The sequence below is a fragment of the Hemitrygon akajei genome, chromosome 18 (genome assembly GCF_048418815.1).
Source record: "Hemitrygon akajei chromosome 18, sHemAka1.3, whole genome shotgun sequence".
NCBI classification, from domain to species: domain Eukaryota; kingdom Metazoa; phylum Chordata; class Chondrichthyes; order Myliobatiformes; family Dasyatidae; genus Hemitrygon; species Hemitrygon akajei.
Genome location: NC_133141.1, coordinates 22,593,310 through 22,612,344, shown reverse-complemented (window position 1 = coordinate 22,612,344; position 19,035 = coordinate 22,593,310). Strand labels below are relative to the sequence as shown.

Sequence of the window (19,035 nt, the reverse complement as noted above, 5' to 3'; positions counted from 1 at the left end):
GGAACACAGGAGGTGTGCGTAACCTAAAAATGGAAAAATTAATATTCATACCATCAGGCCACTAGCTACCCAGGCAGAATGTGAGATGTTCTTCTAGTTTGCATTTGGCCTCACAGTGGCAGTGGAGGAAATCAAGGACGGACAGGTGTGGGAATAGGAACGGGATTTAAAAGAAGGTTGCAAGTTTTGAACTAGCTTGGGTTACGAGCCACTATGGAAGAATATGAGCAGAGGTGAGCTGGACTTGGAGGGGGATAGCTGAACAATGGCAAACTGAAGGAAAGGAGAGGCATTGGTAGTGGGTGGGCTGAGGTGAGGGGTAAGTGGAACCGGCAGTTAATTTAGATTTTGATCTTGCACAATGCTCTACAAGAACATCATCTGTGTTCACTGTGCAGAAATGGGGTCAGAGATACGAAGGCAACTGGAGAGTGAGGAAGGAAGCTGAACAGAGCTGAAAAGAAAAGCAGAGGCTCCAACACAAATAACAGGGAGGATTCTCCCACTGTCCTGAGGGGAGCAACTTCAGCACTTAGACCCAAAGGCAAAACATTTCCAACTCAGGACTATGTCATTTTATGAGGAACCTACAGGTAGTAGTATTCTTGCTGTACCATTGCCTTTGTTCTAGTTATACAGGTTGCAGGTTTGGGAGCTGTATATGTCCCAGTATCAGATGCTGGTGTGTGTGTGTGTGTGTGTGTGTGTGTGTGTGTGTGTGTGTGTGTGTGTGTGTGTGTGTGTGTGTGTGTGTGTGTGTGTGTGTGTGTGTGTGTGTGTGTGTGTGTGTGTGTTCCAATGTCAGACCCTGTTCACCCTCTGTGTGTGCCCTATTGTCAGACGCTGTACATGCCCTGTGTGTGTCTGTGTGCCCTAGTGTCAGATCCATACACACTTTGTGTGTATGTGCATTTCCTAGTGTCCGACCCAGTACACCCTCTCTGTGTATGTGTGTGTGTGCCCTCATGTCAGACACTGTACACCCTCAGTGTGTGTGTGTGTGTGTGTGTCCTTGTGTCAGACCCTGCACCCCATGTGTGTGTGAGCATCTGTGTGTATTTCCCACAGTCAGACCATGTACACACTGTATGTGTGTGTGTGTCCGAATATCAGACTCTGTACAAACTGAATGTGTGTGTGTTTGTGTGTCAAAATGTCACACCCTATATATCATGTGTGTGTCCCAGTGTCACATCATATATACTGTGTTTGTGTGTGTCCAGGTGCCAGACACCATACCCCCTGTGTTTGTGTGTGTGTATGTGTGTGCCCTAGTGTCAGACCCTGTGCACTATGTGTGTCTGTATCTTAGTGTCAGATCCTGTACACCCTGTTTGTGTGTTTATGTGTGTGCACCCTAGTGTCAGACCTTGTACTCCCTCTATGTGTATGTGTTCCCTAATGTCAGACCCTGTGCACTGTGTGTGTGTGTGTGTGTGTGTGTGTGTGTGTGTGTGTGTGTGTGCCCTAGTGTCAGACCCTGTGCACCTTGTATGTGTGAAGGAAGTTTCAGGAAGTTGGTGCAATGTGTTTTTTGATGTGATGCAGACTGCTCCAGTGAACTGCTGGTGCTGGGATTGGTGGTGGCACCAGTAAGTAGAAAAATAATGAACTTAGAGCACAGCAGAAAGGTTCACCCCGTTTTTTCTCCACTTGGAGCTGCAAACAAGGGTGTGAGTCAGTTTAGGAAGTGAGTAATAGAAAGTTGCTGTCGACATCCCAGCCTCCGTGCAGGTGGAGTCCGGCTTGTGTACTAAAAAGCCAAGGCTGGAACATTTCCAGCCAGACTGAACGGCCGAGATCCCCACTCTCAGAGAAATCAGTCTGCTGCCATTCTGTTTGACTGATTTTGAGAAGAAGGTCTTTGCTCTAGTGCTGACAAACCTGAGCTTCAGAATCAGCCGTGCTTGTAAGTAAACTGTTCTAGTACAGTAACAGCACCCCTAAGCCCGGTAACCGTCCCAGTTGCAAATGCCTCACGCCTGGCAACTCTCCTTCCAACAGTCCCGACAACAAACCCATTCCTGACAACTGCCCAAGCAATGTTTTCATCATTGGCAACTTCCTTGACATCTCCCCAGCAATGAAGAAAATTGCCCAGCTCCCTCTCAAATTACAGTATGAACTCAATCACTGTCTCCTAAGGGTTCCTTTACAAGCTCCCTAATAAGATCTGGCCTATTATGCAACACCCAATCTAAGAATGCCTTTCCCTGAGTAGGCTCAAGCACAAGCTGCTCCAAAAAGCCATCTTATAGGCATTCAACAAATTCCCTCTCTTGCGATCCGACACCAACCTGATTTTCCCAACCCCCTTACATATTGAAGTCTGCCATTACAATTGTGACATTACCCTTACTACATGCCTTTTCCAGCTCCCTTTGCAATCTCAACCCCACATCTTAGCTACTATTTGGAGGCCTAGATATGATTCCCAGAATGTTTCTTTTTACCTTTGCAGTTTCTTAATGTCACCCACAAAGACCCAACATTCTCTGACCCTATGGTCACCTCTTTCTAAAGATGTAATTCCATCTCTTTCCAACAGAGCCACACCACTGCCTACACCTTCTGGCCTGTCCTTTTGATACAAAGTATATCCTTTGATGTTAAGCTCCCAACTATGACCTTCTTTCAGCCACGACTCAGTGATGCCTACAATGTCATTCCGCCCAATCTCTAACTGCGCCACGAGTTCATCCACCTTATTCCGAATGCTACATGCATTTAAATACAACACCTTCAGTCCTGCATTCTTCACCTTCTTGAATTTGTAAGGCTTGTCCTTCCTTACGTTCATGTTACACCCATCATCTACTTATAAACCTGCTGGCTAATCCTCAACTCTATCACACTGGTTCCTATCCCCTTGCCATATTAGTTTAAACCACTCCCAACAGCTCTAGTAAACCTTGGATTCAAGTGCAACCTATCCTTTTTGTACAGGTCACACCAGCTACCGGAGAGGTCCCAATGATCCAGAAATCTGAATCCCTGCCCCCTTCTCCAATTCTTCAGCCACGCATTTATCTGCCACCCCAATCTATTCCTATCCTCACTGTTGTGTGGCACAGGCAGCAACTGTGTGTCCTTTATTGTGTTCAATTTATGTCTTACTGGTGGATGCTGTTTCTCTTTTTTATTACTATTTTTGATTTTCATTGCTGTTTTATAGTTTTAAGAACAGCTTCTTCCCCTCCACTGTCAGATTTCTGAATGGTCCGTGAACCCATGAACACCACCCCATTATTCATCTTTTTCAACATTGACTTACTTCTCTAACTTATAGTGCACTGTTACCACAAAGCAACACAGTTCACAACGTATGTCAGTGATAGTAAACCTGATTTTCATTCCAATGATGCTCCGCACCTGTGATGCTTTTCATTCTACCTGTGCCACTTGTGCACGTGACAATAAACTTGATTTTGACGACACCCTGTGTGAAATCCTCTGAGAGAGGACAAAAAGAGAGAGAGAGAGAGAGAGGAGAGTAATTAAATCACAGTGATGAGTCAGAGAGGGAAGAGTTAAAAACAGTCCCCTACAAATGGGGCAAAGAGCTTGTGTGTATCTTCTAGATTAGAAGGTCACCACTACAACCTCTTGGAATATTACAACACTGTGCTATCTCTTGTGAGTCGGTACAAAGGCCGGCACTCAACCAAGTAGATCAGGGAGCCCACGAGCAGAAGGACTGGAGGCTGAGCTGTGAGCAGAAATTTGGTGAGTACAGCCCGCAGCCACTCCGATTACAACATCGCATCAAGGGGACAAAAGTCAGCCAAGTCAATTTGTGGTATTTCACAAAACAATGCAAGGGGCATGCTTTCCTGTTTATGGCTTCATGGTTAATAGTTCAGAAAACGTTTATAGTCTATAGTACCATGAATTTTGATGGTGGGGCTCCTCTAAAGGCACAGTGATGCAGTGCTCAGCTCCCTGGGCAAGCCACAATGAGCACATGACTGAGGTTACTGATTAAACAGGCAGGGCAGTGAAGGGGGTGGGAGATGGGGGAGGGGTTGTGGGGGTGGTGGTGGAGACCACACCACTGCGCCAGCCTGTTGACATTACAGTTCCAATATTTTCCATTAGTAGTCACAGGAGAGTGAGCAGCAACAGAACTTGGTCTAGGGTTCTCATGTCATTCTGCATGGCTGCTCCAGTAAATGATCACAAGACTGGAGCTTAATGGATTCTGCCTGCCTCGGTTTCAGCTCCCTGTGTACCCGGGGTGCTTGTCCCAATGTCAGCTCAGAGGGAGGGAGGGAGAGAGGGAGAGGGAGAGAGGGAGAGAGAGAGAGAGAGAGAGAGAGAGAGAGAGAGAGAGAGAGAGAGAGAGAGAGAGAGAGAGAGAGAGAGAGAGAGAGAGAGAGAGAGAGAGAGAGAGAGAGAGAGAGAGAGAGAGAGAGAGAGAGAGAGACCTACATGATCCTCATCTCTTTCCAATCATCAAGCTGATGTCAGATCCAATTTACCAGATTACTTGACACCTGTGTTGTCCCACTGTCAGACCCTGTACATCCTGTGTGTGTGTCCATTCCGGTGTCACACTCTATGCCCACTGTGTGTGCACGTATGTGTGTGTATACCCCAGTGTCAGACACTATACACACTGTGTGTGTGTGTGCAGACCTTATACACTCTGTGTGTGTGAGTATGTGTGTGTTCACACGCATGCGTGTCAGACCCTGTAAACCCTGTGTGTGTGTGTGTGCGCGCGTGTGCGCGCCCATCCCAGTGTTAGGCTCTATGCCCACTGTGTGTGTATCCCATTGTCAGACCCTGTACACTCTGTGTGTGTGAGTATGTGTGTGTGCACACGCATGTGTGTCAGACCCTGTAAACCCTGTGTGTGTGTGTGTGTGTGCGCGCGTGTGCGCGCCCATCCCAGTGTTAGGCTCTATGCCCACTGTGTGTGTATCCCATTGTCAGACCCTGTACACTCTGTGTGTGTGTGTGTCTGTCCTGGTATTAGACTCTGTGCCGTGTGTGTGTGTCCCAGTGTCAGAGGCTGTATACCCTGTGCGTACATGCGCGCAGCGTGTGTGTGTGTGTCCAAATGTCAGACCCAGTATACCCTGTGTGTACATGTGTGTGTGTGTGTGTGTGTGTGTGTGTGTGTGTGTGTGTATATGTGTCAAACTGTCAGAACTTGTACACTCAGTGTGTGTGTCCCATTGTCGGACCCTGTACACCACATGCATTTGTGTGTATATGTGTGTGTGTGTGCACATCCCAGTGTCAGAGGCTGCACACCCTGTGTCTCTGTGTGTGAGTGTGTCCCAATGTCAGACCCAGTATACTGTGTGTGTGTGTGTGTGTGTGTGTGCGCGCGCATGTGCGCGCCCATCCCAGTGTTAGGCTCTATGCCCACTGTGTGTGTATCCCATTGTCAGACACTGTACACTCTGTGTGTGTGAGTATGTGTGTGTGCACACGCATGCGTGTCAGACCCTGTAAACCCTGTGTGTGTGTGTGTGTGTGTGTGTGTGTGTGTGTGTGTGTGTGTGTGTGTGTGTGTGAGTATGTGTGTGTGAGTATGTGTGTGTGCACACGCATGCGTGTTGGACCCTGTAAACCCTGTGTGTGTGTGCGCGCGCGCATGTGCGCGCCCATCCCAGTGTTAGGCTCTATGCCCACTGTGTGTGTATCCCATTGTCAGACCCTGTACACTCTGTGTGTGTGAGTATGTGTGTGTGCACACGCATGTGTGTCAGACCCTGTAAACCCTGTGTGTGTGTGTGTGTGTGCGCGCGTGTGCGCGCCCATCCCAGTGTTAGGCTCTATGCCCACTGTGTGTGTATCCCATTGTCAGACCCTGTACACTCTGTGTGTGTGTGTGTCTGTCCTGGTATTAGACTCTGTGCCGTGTGTGTGTGTCCCAGTGTCAGAGGCTGTATACCCTGTGCGTACATGCGCGCGCGTGTGTGTGTGTGTCCAAATGTCAGACCCAGTATACCCTGTGTGTACATGTGTGTGTGTGTGTGTGTGTGTGTGTGTGTGTGTGTGTGTGTATATGTGTCAAACTGTCAGAACTTGTACACTCAGTGTGTGTGTCCCATTGTCGGACCCTGTACACCACATGCATTTGTGTGTATATGTGTGTGTGTGTGCACATCCCAGTGTCAGAGGCTGCACACCCTGTGTCTCTGTGTGTGAGTGTGTCCCAATGTCAGACCCAGTATACTGTGTGTGTGTGTGTGTGTGTGTGCGCGCGCATGTGCGCGCCCATCCCAGTGTTAGGCTCTATGCCCACTGTGTGTGTATCCCATTGTCAGACCCTGTACACTCTGTGTGTGTGAGTATGTGTGTGTGCACACGCATGCGTGTCAGACCCTGTAAACCCTGTGTGTGTGTGTGTGTGTGTGTGTGTGTGTGTGTGTGTGTGTGTGTGTGTGTGTGTGTGTGTGAGTATGTGTGTGTGAGTATGTGTGTGTGCACACGCATGCGTGTTGGACCCTGTAAACCCTGTGTGTGTGTGTGTGTGTGTGCGCGCGCATGTGCGCGCCCATCCCAGTGTTAGGCTCTATGCCCACTGTGTGTGTATCCCATTGTCAGACCCTGTACACTCTGTGTGTGTGAGTATGTGTGTGTGCACACGCATGCGTGTCAGACCCTGTAAACCCTGTGTGTGTGTGTGTGCGTGTGTGTGCGCGCCCATCCCAGTGTTAGGCTCTATGCCCACTGTGTGTGTATCCCATTGTCAGACCCTGTACACTCTGTGTGTGTGTGTGTCTGTCCTGGTATTAGACTCTGTGCCGTGTGTGTGTGTCCCAGTGTCAGAGGCTGTATACCCTGTGCGTACATGCGCGCGCGTGTGTGTGTGTGTCCAAATGTCAGACCCAGTATACCCTGTGTGTACATGTGTGTGTGTGTGTGTGTGTGTGTGTGTGTGTGTGTATGTGTCAAACTGTCAGAACTTGTACACTCAGTGTGTGTGTCCCATTGTTGGACCCTGTACACCACATGCATTTGTGTGTATATGTGTGTGTGTGTGTGCACATCCCAGTGTCAGAGGCTGCACACCCTGTGTCTCTGTGTGTGAGTGTGTCCCAATGTCAGACCCAGTATACCGTGTGTGTGTGTGTGTGTGTGCGCGTGTGCACTTCTGTCTGTCTGTATCCCAGCGTCAGTCCTTGTACATTCTGAGTTTGTGTGTGTGTCAGTGTCAGATCCTGTACACACTCTGTGTGTGTCCCAGTGTCAAGTCCTGTACACCCTATATGTTTTTAGTTTCTACGTGTCCCAGTGTCAGATCCTGTTCTCCATCTAAGTAGGCTGCTTCACCAAAAACATCATTTTAGGATATGATTCAGATGACTCTCTACTTTGAGCTTACAGTACATTCTTGGCTTTAACAAACTGATTGCAAAGAACTAAAATGTTGATGTTTCCTTAACACTCTTCTCAACCTTGACCATTTTTCAGCTTGGCTGAATTGAAGCTAACATGCAAAATTATGAGGGGTATAGATAGGGTAAATGCAAGCAGGCTTTTTCCACTGAGGTTGGGTGAGTCTCAACTCAAGGGCATGGGTTAAGGGTGAAAGGTGAAATGTTTCAGGGAACATGAGGGGAAATGTATTCACACAGACAATGCTGTGAGTGTGGAACAAGGTGGTGGATGTGGGGTCGATTTCAACATCTTAGAGAAGTTTGGATGGGATGAGAATGGTGGGCTATGTCTGGATGGAGGTCAATGGGACCCAGCAGCTTAAATGTTTCAGCATGGTCTAGAGGGGCCAGAGGGCCAGTTTCTGTGGTGTGGTTTTCTATGAGTGTATGACTCTAATTCCTTACAAAATTCCCATAGTTCGATTCCAGATGAAAATCTTAAACCAGTTTTATTTATTGTCTTATCACCAGTTCCACTCTTGATGCTTCAAATTGTCATTAGATCAAGAGAAACCTTCCCTTTTGCCTCAACTTCTGTCAGTTCTTTCCAGTTAAATCAGATAAGTCAGACATTTCATTGTCACAAAGCTTTCTGATTTTCTGAACTTGTTCTCAACTGATTAAAGTTCTTTAAAGTACATGACTCAGCTTCCTTGGTATGTCTTTTAATTGCGGTTAATAGAGAATGAACTGGCTATTGAATTATAATCACTCTTGCCTAATTAGCACAGAGATTTTTCAAATTGAGTTTCACTTCTCTGCTGTATAGACAAAGGTTGAAGGTTAATGTTCCTATGATATATACAAATCAATACCAGAATAATGTCAGCAGACTTTAATTAACTCCTTCCTTACATTTTGAATTTGCCAGTGTTGAAACATGACAGCGGTTCATTGTCTGAACTTGATTCAGGTGAAGGGATGGGAACCCAATTGTAACTAAACTCATGATCAAACTATTTCATGTTCTGTTCTCTCCCACTGTGTGCACTAGATCCACTTTTGGTCTCTCCTGCCATCAGCACTGGATCCAGTTTGTGCCCTCCCCAATCAGCACTGGATCCAGTTCTGTTCTCTCCCACAGTGGTCACTGAGTTCAGTTCTAAGATAAACACTTTGGATCACCAGGTTAAAAAGCTCACTACCCCCCTCTCCTCTTTAAGATACATCACTGTCATGTCTCCACAACACACCTCTATCAAGCATTTGATTTAAAAGATATCTTTGTCATTTATTAAGGGAAAAGATTTTCAATCTAATAAGGCTCTTCGATAGGGAGGGCACAGAATTTCAAAATCGGTCATTATAGGAGAGCGGGCAAAGAATGAGCTTCACTAAGCAGGTGTTCGTGTTTGAAGCAATTTATCAGGAATGATGGTCATAAACCTTTTCAGGGGATACTGGAGAGAGGCACAATATCTGACCTAACTAGAGGCAGAAAGTTGGACTAAATTAATTTATGGTTGTGGTGCTTTATCTACAGGGCAAAGTCAGTCGTAATTGATTAGGGTTAGGGCTCAATCCTCTGGTGTGTAAACCATTTCCTTAACCATTCACGGGATGGTGGGAAGATTCCTACCAGAGACCAAGTGAGAGACAGGAGAGAAAACTGTGTGTCAAACCATAAGGAGTTTGTGGGGAAAAGAGGGGGGCTAAAAATCCTGGAAGCATGAGACTGTAAGCAGCCTTTTCTGAAGCTGGAGAGGGCAGAGTCAGGCACAAAGTGAAAGGGGAAGGAGCACTGTCAGTTCATCAGTGCTGGCCGCCCAGGTCCCAGAGTGATCCTACCTTTGCTCCACGGCAAGGTGGGGTCACGGCTGCTTATTACTGTCCCATGATGTACCAGCCCAGTAAACGATGCCCCATCAATCAACTTACCATGCAACAGATGTGCCGCTTAGTGCGGGGACGCATCATGAGATTGAGTCAGTGGAAGAGAAAATTATTATTTTCAATTTTAATGCGAAGCAAGAGACAGATGCTTCTCAGTGGAAACTATTGTATTTATTCATATATTTTCTGTATACACCCCAGCTGCTGGTTTGCAGTTAAAATCTCGGACTTTCCAGAAAGACATCATACTTTGTAAATATTGTTCATAGTGCCTCCTGCACACAATGCCATGTTGTTCTAATATTGAACGGTAAATGCTCATTCCAGAGTGAGACCCATAAAGTAATAAATCACCCGAACCCTGAGAGGTTGTGGCCAATAGACCCATTGTTTCAGTACGCCCTCACAGAGGGGGTTTGCTGTGTTCTGAGTGGAAATATTTATCCTTCCAACTTTGTTTATGTGAGCTTGTGAATGATTAGGCAAATAAACCTGCGACCAAAGTGCCAGAAGACAGCAGAATCCAGTCAGGAAAGCAAATATATGGTTATTTGATGTTGGCCTGTTTGGGAGTTGCGAGTTCACAGAGAATGAATCTGAGGGGCACGAGATCAGGTCGGTCTATACTGGGTAAATAGATACATTCCCCATTCACCTTTGGTTCATGGCTAGCAGACACGATAGATAAAAGACCCAGGTGGGAGGGGGCGGTGAGGGGAGGAGCGGTTGCTTTTGATGAGGGTAATTATAATCTGGAGCCCATTGACACCGAGGGCTTGCAAACTTTGGCAGGAATGTGTGAGAAAATAACTTACAGGGCGATTGGGAAACAGTGAGCAAATGGGACTGGATTTTCTCTACGGGGTGCTAGCATGGGCATGATGGCCAATCTGTACTGTAGTGATCCTACACAAGAATAGCATGGAACAGGCCCTTTGGCCTAACTAGCTCATCTCATTTGCCTGTCCTCCAAGAGGACCACAAATGTTGTGGTTTGGAGGCTTGTGTGCCACAATGACCCAGAGAGCTATGTTGGCTGGAGTCAGGGCCTTGTGCTTTGACTCTTGGTAGGCTCACCCAGGTTGAAGGCTAGAGGTCAGACTCAGATTGGTCCACCAGTCCCCTAGATTTGCGAGTTCAGCTCAGGGCTAACAACCCTGACTGGTAAAACAAAATTATTACAGAAACAGCAATGAAGAACCCTTCTACATCTGAGTGAAATGGTATTCCCGGGACTTGCATGACTGACAGTAGTGAAAACCAAGAGGAAGCTACTACCATGATAAAGGAAGGCCTGAACACCAGCAAGACCTAAATTGGTTTTGATGTCCAAAGACAGACAGGGATGAAGGATCTTCATTCTTGCTCTAAACACCAGCAGCGTAACAGGCAGAAAGAAGATTTACCCATGTTTGGCCCATAACTCTTTAAATCTTTCCTGCCTATGTTCTTGTCGAAGTGTCTTTTTAAGCTGTCCAGGAAGCAGTACGCATTTTGTTGGATGTGTTTGTTGGGAACAGCTTATGTAACGGCTCACAGTATGAGCCATTGGCAGGACACATTTCACTGTAGGGTGCCACACCCACGTCACAGGCCATGTCACCTGGATGATAGCTGAATGGTACATGTAACGTACAGTATGTGCACAAAATGGCGCTAGCAACACACACTGCATGAAGCATTCTGCATAGGCAGAGCATGGGTCGGGAGGTTAATCGGCCACTGTAAACTGTCTGTAGTGCAGGTGGGTTGCAGAATTGAAGAGAATATGGGAAGAATAGGCTATGGGAAATAAAATTGCTCTGAGAGACACCATAAACTTGATGGGGGGGATGGCATGCCAATACGTCAATAGGAAAGATGGAAGTCCTGTCTATGTCACTCAAGGTGCATGCAGTACATTGCAGGAAGAGCGTAGTGTGCAAACACAACACCGCATCGCCTATGCTTTCACAATAAATTGATTGTTATGTGTTTTCTCAGAATTTCGGTGAAGATGAGTGAATGTATGGAAGAATGTGAGGTGCGAGAGAGAAAGAAACAATCCAATGAAAACGTTGCACAAACTGCTGCAGAAAATGGTAAGAGTCTATTTTTTGACATGAAAGCATTAAACAAGTGTAGTAAACGTTACTACTGCGGCAACAAGATCAGGTCAGAGGTTTGAGTGACTCACCTCCTGACACCCAAAGTCTGTCCACCGTCTACAGGGCTCAAGTCAGGAGTGTGAGGGAACTCTCCACTTGCCTGGATGAGCGCAGCTCCAACAGCTCTCCAGAAGCCAGACAGCAGCCATGACAAAGTAGCCCACTCAATCGGTAACCCAGTCACTCCCTTCCTCCACCACTGGCGCACAGTACCCGCAGTGTGCAGCATCTTCAAAATGCACTGCAGTTACTCACCTGGGCTGCTCCGACAGTATCACCCCAACTTGCGGCCCCTGCCGACTAGATGAGAGCGTGCAGCAGGCTTATGAAATGCTGGCACCTGCAGGTTTCCTCTGGGTCACACTTCTCTCTAACAAATCCTCTCTCACTGGTCTTTTCACCCCCTTCCTCAGTGTCAGTCTTCATCCCCTCTAGCTACCACTTTCCCAATGCCTCACACTTCGCCCATGTGACCTCCACTCGAACAAAACTCAACTACGTTCCCTTTTCACAGCTGTTTGGACCAACCTTTGCTCCGAGCAGCAAATTATTACATGGCCTGAAAACTGAATGGCACTTTAAATTTTTTTTGTAATATGCATATTACAGTGTCGGCATTCAGCAAGCCAACAGTTTATTAACAATGAGCTACGTACTTCCATTCTGTGTTTATTGTTACAATTTGTAACAGTGTTGCAACTTGTAACTCTGACAATGTAAGTGCATTGAAGCTCTAAAATGTTTCAAAGTAAAGGTTGTGGTACATTTATTATTTAGAAAAATTATGGATTATATTCATTAACACTATTACAGGGTATTTCACCATTATGTTAACATAGATTTCAAAATTATATTAACTTTATTTAAAAGAAAATTCCAGTTGTGCAGCAACAAAGGCTATGCTCGCGAGAGCATTTCAGTCACCGTGTGGCCATGCATCCTGAAGGCAATGACGGAGTGCTTGCAAACCCCTACTCAGCAACACCTAACAGACGTTAATATCTTCCAGTTCTGCTGGTGATGCAACTTAAAGCCTGATATAAAGCCCACCTCAGTCAACCCATTGTTTCACCAGTCTCACCTGGGAGGCCAGGGTGGAGGTAAGTCCCTACCAAAGGAAGTGTAAGGTGCTCCTCCCCTCCGCTAGCCTGCAGGTCACCCTTCAGCAAGGTGTAGCATCTGCTTTCCCCACCCCACCCCACCCCGACCGTGAAGCCATGAGAGCAGCTGGTGCATATCACAAGTCCTGGTCATGTGACCACTGACGCCAGGCAGACAATCTCTGGAGTATTGATAATGGCTGGGCTCACCCATCTTGTAAAGACACTGCCCAGAAGAAGGTAATTGCAAACTACTTCATAGAAAAATTTGCCCAAGAACAATCATAGTCATGGAAAGGCCATGATCACCCATGTCATATGACAGGGCACACAATGATCAAACAAGCCCATAAGTAATTCTTTCCCCTTTGCACTTAGATTTAGTGAGAACCTTTATCCATACACCGATATGTGAGAAGATCTGGTAGCTAATGTACAGGGTGAAGATTCTCTGTCGTATCTTTGAGTCCCACTGTTGCTGGTTAAAGACGGGCCAGAATAATTTGTGCTCCCAACTGTAAGGAAGTGAAACCTAACCACTGGAAAAGACACAAATGTGAAAGAGATCAGCAAAACTTGACAGGGCCCTTGGAGCCTTTTATTTTGTTGGTCAGGGTTGCGTCAGATCCCAGAAACCTGAAAGGGCCTTTGTTAACCTGATTATACTTTTATTAACCCAATTTTTCTTTCTTTGTAGGTCTTGCCAATCATGGCAATGACACCGATAATCTAATTGCCTGGAAGAAGCATTTTGAGGTAGGAACAGAAGCATACTACGCCTTTGCCCTCTTAAATTTAGGATTTCATGACAGAACTAGTAGCATCCTGTCAGCTTAAATTGACTGGAGTTGGCCATTGGAGGGATTTATTTGTTGCTCTAACATTGCCAAATTTAGGTAAGTATCACTGATTCAGAGTTCTACAACACAAACTGCACTGAAATTTGCTTATTGGACTGTTGGGCTCACCATTAACATCACAGTATACTTGTGGCACAAATCTCTAGACATGCAAAGACTGATGGCACTGCACTTGGACACATTGTGCCCTGTGGTCGACTTTTTAGAGAAATTTAAGAAAAGTGAAAGAAACAGAATGAATAATGTTGAAAGAAACATAGAAACATAGAAAACCTACAGCGTAATACAGGCCCTTCGGCCCACAAAGTTGTGCCGAACATGTCCTTGCCTTAGAACTACCTAGGGTTACCCATAGCCCCCTATTTTTTTGAGCTCCATGTACCTATCCAGGAGTCTCTTAAAAGACCCTATCGTATCTGCCTCCACCACCATCACCAGCAGCCCATTCCACGCACTCACCACTCTCTGCATAAAAAAAACTTACCCCTGACATCTCCTCTGTACCTACTCCCCAGCACCTTAAACCTGTGTCCTCTTGTGGCAACCATTTCAGCCCTGGTAAAAAGCCTCCGACTATCCACATGATCAATGCCTCTCATCATCTTATACACCTCTATCAGGTCACCTCTCATCCTCCGTCGCTCCAAGGAAAAAAGGCCGAGTTCACTCAACCTATTCTCATAAGGCATGCTCCCCAATCCAGGGAACATCCTTGTAAATTATTAACACCGAATTAGGGGTAAAAGGAGAAATAAAGAAAAAGAAATAAAAGAATGAATAAAGAGAGAAGGAAAAGAGACAAAAAGATAAAATTGCATTGATGCAGTGATAACGAAGTAGATGATTAATTAAAGCAATTATTATTCACTCATTTATATCAGTCCCAAACTGGAGGCAAGGAAGTCCCTCGTGAATCTGAGATGATGCAGTCATCAGTCTCTCCCAAGCATTTGTACTAAGCACATGTTGTGTCTTAAGTTACAGCTAGATCCACCAAATAAAAGACAGAAATTTCACTCAGAATTTCTGCCTGTGCAACTGGGCAGAAGTTCATGGATCCCGAGCAAAGGAGGAAGCCTCAGACCTACGCTCAGCTGACGTTCCTGGGCTAGATGGAGTGCAGCACAGACTTCCGAAGACTGCGAAAGTTCTTTGCCAGACCTGAGCTAGGTTAACCTTGTGTAAATCCAGTTGACCCTCTAATTCCAAAGGGAAGAAACCATTTGAGAGGGAAAGGACCAGTGTAAACTAATTTCCTATTTTTGATCTACAAGCTAATTTGAGGTTTGATTGTTTTGTCTCATTATCTCTTAATGCCTTAATTGTCTTTACGAGAAATTTTATCCTTTCTTTAATAATACTTTTAATTTTTACTGAGGGTTTGAACTCAAGCTCCTCAGCAATGCTGACAGCTGATAAGCCTGGAAGTTTAACTCGGAAATGCTTTGCAGTACACGGACATTTCAAATCGGCTGGGCGAGTCTTCCCAGTGGAGAGCGGGCTCAGGCAGATCACTGGTCAGTGGGAGACCCAAGTTGTGATTTCCCGAAAGGAATCAATCTCATCTGCATTTGGATGAGCAAGCCTCTTTTGAGCATCCTGACACAAGCGTGGTGGAAACAATTGTCTTCTGACGCTAACAGGGGCGTGTTGAGTGAGATTGGACGAAAAGGCTTTAACGAGGATAGAAAGGCTCCAAAAACCACTTGTAACCTAAACGGCCATGTTGGGAAATGTTTGCAATAAGATCATAAATCCAGCGATTATGTGATTGTCAATGCATCAAAAGATTTTTTTTTAATTACTTTTCCCTCCGCTTACCAATCCCTTCCTCTCCACTCAAGGGTCTAAACAGGCAGAGGTTCAGCGAGCAGGTTTTGCCAGCATTGCCGGGGAGGTAAAGCAAGGCTGGATTCCCCTGCTGAATCTCACGTGCAACCCAGTATTGGGAGACTAGCTTGTAAGTGTGGGACTTTTGTGTTCCCGGAAAGTTCCAGGTCTGGTGGGTTTATTTTAATCCTCCATGAATTGGTGTGATTTTTATGAATCCCTAATGGCAGGGACAATTAAAGCATCATTCTGATCCAAGCAATTTTTTTTCTTCCCCATTTCATCTTTATTCCCGCCCTGCCAACAAGTTGTTCATTATGTGTACATTTGCAATGCATTACCGCTCGGCTGACCAGCCTCACAGGCTGTGGGACAGTCTGTACTTGCTTGTTCCCAGCTCATTCACGTCTTTCAGCTGTCAATTTGTGATACCAAGGAGGCCACGCCAGTCCAAAAGACGTTGTAGAGAGGAGGGTTAAACTGTGATGTGTTTATGTGTGGGTGAAGGCCTGTGTCAAGGGCATCCAGCTCAGAGTCCTCATAAAGATTGATAACTTGCTTATCAGTCCATGAAACGCAAGGTCATGTTTGGAATCCAGATAAGGATTTATCACTTCTTACAGCAGGAGTTTTCTGATCTCAGTGCACTTCTCAGCAGAATGTATTGGTCACTCATTGGGTAACAGGAGGGCAAAGCCATCAATAATTGACAGAATTGCATCACGTAACCTGGTCCACTCTGGACCACAGAAAATGTGATGCCTTTGCACTATTAAAGTCTTTTAATGATACATCTACCCATATTTAGGTGAATGAATTACCCTCTCTTGTCTGTTCCCTAACTGGAGTTCCTAGACCCAGGGGTTCACCATCTCAGAATAAGAGGTCAGCCAACTGCGATAGAGATGAATTTATTCATCTGGGAGGTAGTGGGTCTTTGGAACTCTTGTTTCTAAAGGCCTGTGGAGGCTCAGTAGCTGAACATATTCAAGACAGAGTCTGATAGAGTTCTGCTTACCTAGGGAGTTGAGGGCTAGTGCAAGAAAGAGGCGCTGAGGTGAAAGGTCGGCTGAGGCCTTACTGAATGAAAAAGCAGGCACAGGGGTGGTTGGCAAATAGCCTACTCCTATTTCTCATGTAGATCCAACATCATTTTGGCTCCATCCAACCTGGTGACCACCTTCTGTTCCTGCCATTGATGATGGACTGTCTCAGCTAATTCCAACAGTATTTAAAAGGGCGACTGCTGTCCAGTTAAATCAGAACAAGCAGCTGGAGACACTTCTCTGTGCATTGCGAACAGTTTTGGGTTCCATATCTAAGACTGGAAGCACTGACATTGGAGAGGGTCCAGAGGAGGTTTACAAGAATGATCCCAAGAATAAAGGGTTAACGTATGAGGAACGTTTGATAGTTCTGGACCCGTACTCACCGGAGCTTAGGAGAATGAGGGGAGATCTCATTGAAACCTGTCGAATATTGAAAGGCCTAGAAAGAGTGAGTGTAGATTGTGGTAAGTGTCTAGAATCAGAGGGCACAGACACAAAATACAAGGATGTCCCTTTAGAACAGAAATGAGGAGGAATTTGTTTAGCCAGAGGTATGCAAACCTGTGGAATTCATTACTGCAGACGGCTGTGAAGGTCAAGTCATTGGTTATATTTAAACAGAAGGTTGATTACGGTAGTTTTTAATTAGTCAGGGCATCAAAGGTTATGGGGAGAAGGCAGGAGAATGGGGTTAAGAGAGAAAATAAATCAACTATGATGGAATGATGGAACAAACTCAATGGACCAAATGATCCTCTGTTTATGATCTTATGGAATCATCTGCAGAATTTCCACCTGCGCTGAAACCTCGTGCCTTTTTTTTTAGTGCAGATTCAGCAGTCAATTCCCTCTTTCTATAAATTGCTGCGTCTTTCTGATCTCCTTGGGACTACAGGATTAGTTTTTTCTTTTAGGGCCAGCTCCTCTGCGTGTGACCCTGGCTGTTCCTTTGCAGCAGAATTTGTAGCTCCGCTACATGCTAAATAAGCCGCGGATGTTTCTGTATTACTCACAAGGATCTGTGCAAAGCAAAGCTTTAATTTGCACTATATGTGCGTTGATAGGTTTTACACAGTTAGTCAACGTCGAGCTTGTTATCACACGCACACGTCCGTGCATGCCAAGTGCAATGAAAAACATGTGCAACAGTATCAGAGGCAGAGCATCATGTAAGCAGCATTCACAAGAAAACACAAGTGGAACCTATACACAAATTTCACAAGAAAACAGTATTAGAGCAAAAAAAAATGTGATTTTAGTAGAAAGTAGTCATACTGTTGCTTAACTGTAGTGATTAGGATTTTGCTATTATGGTTCAGGAGCCAAATGGTTGAATGGAAGTAGCTGCCTTTCAACTCGCTGATCTTGTAGCATTTAAAAGTAATGCATTACATGAGTGAACTTCTGGACCAAACGGATCCTACTTCTGAGAAACCAGGCAGCAAATGCGCCTAATTTAATCCTTGTAAGAAGTTCAGCAAACTGTATGACAGGAGAGGCCATAACATTCATGCTCCATATGGAACCATAACCAGTGCCAATGGAACGGAGTGTTAAAGACACCTCTGTTCAGTAGAAACCACAGGCATTGTTATACATGACTACAGCATGGGCCAGAACGGATACAGTGAACAAGGTGCACCCCTCTGCCCACATCATCTTTCAAAATGTCAAGCTGCAGAAAGTTGTAAAATTAGTCAACTCCATCATGGGTACTAGCCTCTGTAGTATCCAAGATACCTTCAAGGAGCAGTGCCTCAGAAAGGCGATGTCCATTACTAAGGACCCCCATCACCAAGGACGTGCCCTTACCCATTGTTACCATCGTGAAGGAGGTACAGAAGCCTGAAGGCACACACTCAGTGATTCAGGAACAGCTTCTTCCCCTCTGCCATCCGATTTCTAAATGGACATTGAACCCATGAACACTACGTCATTACTTTTTTTTCTGTTTTTGCACTACTTATTTTAATTTAACTATTTAATATACATATATATATACTTACCATAATTCAGTTTTTCTATATTCATCATGTATTGCATTGTATTGCTGCCTCAACGTTAACAAACTTCATGCCATATGCCAGTCATATCAAATCTGATTCTGATTCTGAAATTCAAGTTGTTGAACACAGTGTTGGCCACATACATATTGGGGATCGGGGCAAATAACCCATCACAATATTATCTGTGACCAGGTTACCTAAGACCAGACTACCTGTGATGAGGATGCTATGAGAATTAATCTCATGCTGATAGAAACATTCTTTTTGTCTCTAACCTAGGATATGAAAGTAGAATTATTGGATCAGTTCAAGGATCACCTGACTGAGCTGCTAGACAAAAGCATAGAAGAATACATTGAGTCCTATTCACAGTATAAACAAGTGACAAAGTCCCAGGGGTCAGGACAAAGAAACAGGTATCAAGAGTTCTACACAGAGCAAGCTATTTCCTTTTGTAGAGGCAGTGAGCGGGTGTCACTGCTGGTAAGCGCCGATCTGACTGTTCCGAACGTGACTGCAGCCAGGGAATGTACAAGCTGCTCACAAAACACCTTGAGCCCGAGCTTCCTCTGTCCCTGGGAGTGTGGTGGGACAGGACTGCCAGCTCGCAGTTGACCCTGACCTTGAACCCATCCCGACTTCTGGAGATGTGGCCTTCCCATAAAACAAGCAGGCATCCACAACATGGAAGGCCGGCTCTGGGAGCCCTCCCCGGGGTGGAGGTGCAACTTTCAGACTGCCATCCCATCAGTTGTCTGGAGGGATAGGGCATGAAGCAGTAATGGATGGTGTGAGTGGCTTTGGGAATAG

General features: G+C 45.5%; 1 protein-coding gene across 3 annotated transcripts in view; it reads left to right on the top strand.

Annotated features, from left to right (window-relative positions):
- Positions 1-1,802: 1,802 nt before the first annotated feature.
- LOC140741184 (sterol O-acyltransferase 2-like) overlaps positions 1,803-19,035 on the top strand; it is a 41,166-nt gene continuing 23,933 nt past the window's right edge. Inside the window, exons 1-4 of one of the 3 annotated variants that reach the window (XM_073071065.1) lie at positions 1,803-1,909; positions 11,217-11,314; positions 13,178-13,236; positions 18,505-18,641. In XM_073071065.1, coding sequence (XP_072927166.1) covers positions 11,230-11,314; positions 13,178-13,236; positions 18,505-18,641 — 281 coding nt within the window. In that variant the 5' untranslated portion in view covers positions 1,803-1,909; positions 11,217-11,229. Of the gene's footprint in view, positions 1,910-3,506; positions 3,727-9,828; positions 9,849-11,216; positions 11,315-13,177; positions 13,237-18,504; positions 18,642-19,035 lie in introns of those variants that run through there. The other 2 variants (XM_073071063.1, XM_073071066.1) reach the window with 2 other exon arrangements.